The sequence below is a fragment of the Coffea arabica genome, chromosome 2c (assembly GCF_036785885.1).
Source record: "Coffea arabica cultivar ET-39 chromosome 2c, Coffea Arabica ET-39 HiFi, whole genome shotgun sequence".
NCBI classification, from domain to species: Eukaryota; Viridiplantae; Streptophyta; class Magnoliopsida; order Gentianales; family Rubiaceae; genus Coffea; species Coffea arabica.
The window spans coordinates 10,000,001-10,003,026 of NC_092312.1; the positions used below are offsets into that span (position 1 = coordinate 10,000,001).

Genomic DNA, 3,026 nt, shown 5'->3' on the forward strand with positions numbered 1-3,026 from the left:
CTAATATAAATAGCTGCGAGGGGTTGCTAATCATCTCAAGGTAAAAGAGCTTAAATTCAGTGAGATGATCTGTCTTCTGCATGGCTACCTCAAGAGTTTCAAAGCATTTCTTGTTTCAGTTGATCTTCTTAGCTTTGATTGCTTTCAATCGTGCGAATGGGCAGGGCCTAACGCCTGATTTTTACAAACATACATGTCCCAACCTTGTGTACACGATTAGAACTGTGGTGGATGAAGTAATGTCCGTGGCACCAACACTCGGTGGTCCTTTAATGAGAATGCACTTCCATGATTGTTTTGTTAGGGTATGTAGAGATTGTTATTTATTACTGCTGTGTAATTTTCATGGTATTACCACCATTATACATACATATAGTTATTATGTATATATATTCAATCTTCCAGTGCCTTCGATGAACGTATGTAATTGGCTTGCATGCATGCAGGGTTGCGATGGATCAGTGCTATTGGACACTCCTAATAAGACTGAAAAATATGCCATCCCAAACTTGAGCATTAGAGGATTTCAAATCATTGATAAAGTGAAGACTGCAGTAGAGAAAGTATGCCCAGGGATTGTTTCTTGTGCGGACGTGCTAGCCGCAGTAGCAAGGGACGTAACCGTCGCGGTAATATCCTTTTCTTCTAGCACAGCACAAGTCAAGGAAATATATATTAGTAGCAGTAGTATCAATTTATTTAACTCTCTGATCAGCTCTACTCAATAATATCAGTTAAATGGGCCGTCATGGGAAGTCGAATTTGGCCGAAGAGATGGAAGAGTTTCAACTGTCAATGAAGCCTTGGCAAATTTATTGTCACCTTTTGCGAATATTAGCACTTTGAAACAGGGATTTCAGGCAAAAGGCTTAAGTGTCAAAGATCTGGTGGTGCTATCAGGTGCCTACAACTTAATTTCCCTGCCCCTGCCTGCGTATATCACCTGATTTCTCCCATGCAACTTAATTTCCATTTGTTACCGTAATGTTACAAATTTAGTTCTTTATTTTTCGCAAACATAATTCCCCGTATTTTGATTATAACATATTTTGGACACGCTCAAATTTCAAATTCGACACATTTAGCCTTTTCTCTGCGTCATGTTAGATAATATATAGTATATTTTTTCATTTCCTGTACACAATGAATGATACGGTTGGATTAGTCACGTAAATTGTCAAATTTTAGGAGAATAGGGATTAGCCTCAAATACTTTACATGACGAAAATTGAAATATTTTAACCTCCCCCTCCCCCCCTTTTTTTTTTAAAAAAAAAAATTTTGGTTACCTAATTATATTAGCCTTTTGACGTGATCTCAGGAGGACACACCGTTGGAACTTCTCATTGCTCAGCCTTCAACAATCGTTTATACAACTTTACTGGCAAAGGTATTCAGAATGATGCTGATCCCACATTGGATTCTGAATACGTCCCAAAATTGAAAAGTAAATGCAAATTCGGAGACCGGAATACACTGGTGGAGATGGATCCAGGAAGTTTCAAGACATTCGACCTATCCTACTTCTCTCTCGTGGCTAAAAGAAGGGGCCTTTTCCAGTCAGATGCAGCTCTACTTGATGATAGTGAAACCAGAGCTTATGTTAAACTTCATGCTCTGAAAGATAAAGCCGGTTTCTTCAAGGACTTTGCCGATTCCATGATCAGGATGGGTAGAATTGGCGTTCTCACTGGGACTCGAGGTGAAATCAGGAAAGTCTGCACCAAGGTCAATTAATGGTGGAGTCAATTACCTTCTGTCATTGATGCCCAAAGTGTAAAGTTAGGTGTTGAATTTTATTGGCGTGCTGGTCTTCAATTCTTTGTTTACTAGTATTTTTTTTTTCTCGAGATTCATGTCTCATTTTTGGAAATTGTAAATCTTTCCCGACTTTGTAGTGGGGACTGGGGAGTCTCCTGGCAGAGATGTACAATCGATGTGCTTATCTAGCCATGTTTGTTTGGGATTCATTAGTACGTAATAAGAATGAGAAAATTTTGTGCGCTATCTTGCACTAATTCTACTATTATACTTCTACTGGAAATTTATCTACACCAATACATATATTTTTCAATTGGTTATTACTAATGGATGAATCAACATGCATAATCCACCCCAAATGCATGATGTTAAATACTACACCATTTACATTCATTTTTATTTTCTTGAAATCAATATTTCTTACACTGGCCGTGCGTACTCTTCTTTTTTTTTTTTTTAATGCAATAGGCTGCGTAAACATGAGCGAGCCTAAATGTACGACAATTTAATTCAGTTTGAATTTGAACTCTAAATTTTGCATATATGACTTACATTTACTCCTATTAATGATTGTATTATCAGTGTAGAAGAAATTTAATCATTCTTCTTGCACGAAGAAAAAAACGAATGATTCTGATTCATTTGTTCTTCACGCTTGAATGGTAATTGTCAAATTGTCCATTTGGAACTCAAGTAAATTTTGTCTATTGTAGATGATTCGGTGGTTGCGTGCAAAAGTTGCAGGTTTTGCTGCTCTGAAAGTTGTGTTTAAAATTTTCCGTTTGTAAGCCGAGGAGCAGTTGGACGCATGCCATGAACTATGCACGTCGCCTGGTTGCTATTAAAACTGAGGAGCGGGTTTTGGGCAAGTAAACAACTTTGATTTTATTAAAGGAGATAATAAAGAAAATTCAGATTGAAAAGGTATCTTAGTTTTGATTGGTTGGAGCCATGAGGGCTAGCTTGAAGTTGAAGTAGTTTTTTGTTTTTTTTTTTTCCTTTAATTATTATTTAATTACAAGTAATCCACAGTGATGAGATCCATACATGAAATTACAACACAATACAATCACATTACAAATAAAAACTGGCAAATAGTGGAATGAATACTAACATGCAGTCGCCAACATAAAAAAAAAAAAAAAAGATTTTGCTAATACCTTAAATTCCATGATCTCATCCTTGGTGGATATAAACTTTGTTCACTCGGACATAAAATTTTTTATTCAAAATTATTCAGTAACCACACTGGTGAAGTTTCTAAA

General features: G+C 36.5%; 1 protein-coding gene across 1 annotated transcript; it reads left to right on the forward strand.

The window, feature by feature from the left end:
• Positions 1-64: 64 nt before the first annotated feature.
• Positions 65-1,989, forward strand: LOC113723756 (peroxidase 27-like). The gene is made up of 4 exons (XM_027246735.2): positions 65-305; positions 447-629; positions 735-900; positions 1,322-1,989. The coding sequence occupies exons 1-4, from the start codon at positions 81-83 to the stop codon at positions 1,735-1,737; spliced, it is 990 nt and encodes a 329-aa protein (XP_027102536.1). The 5' UTR covers positions 65-80; the 3' UTR covers positions 1,738-1,989.
• The last annotated feature ends 1,037 nt before the right edge of the window (positions 1,990-3,026 follow it).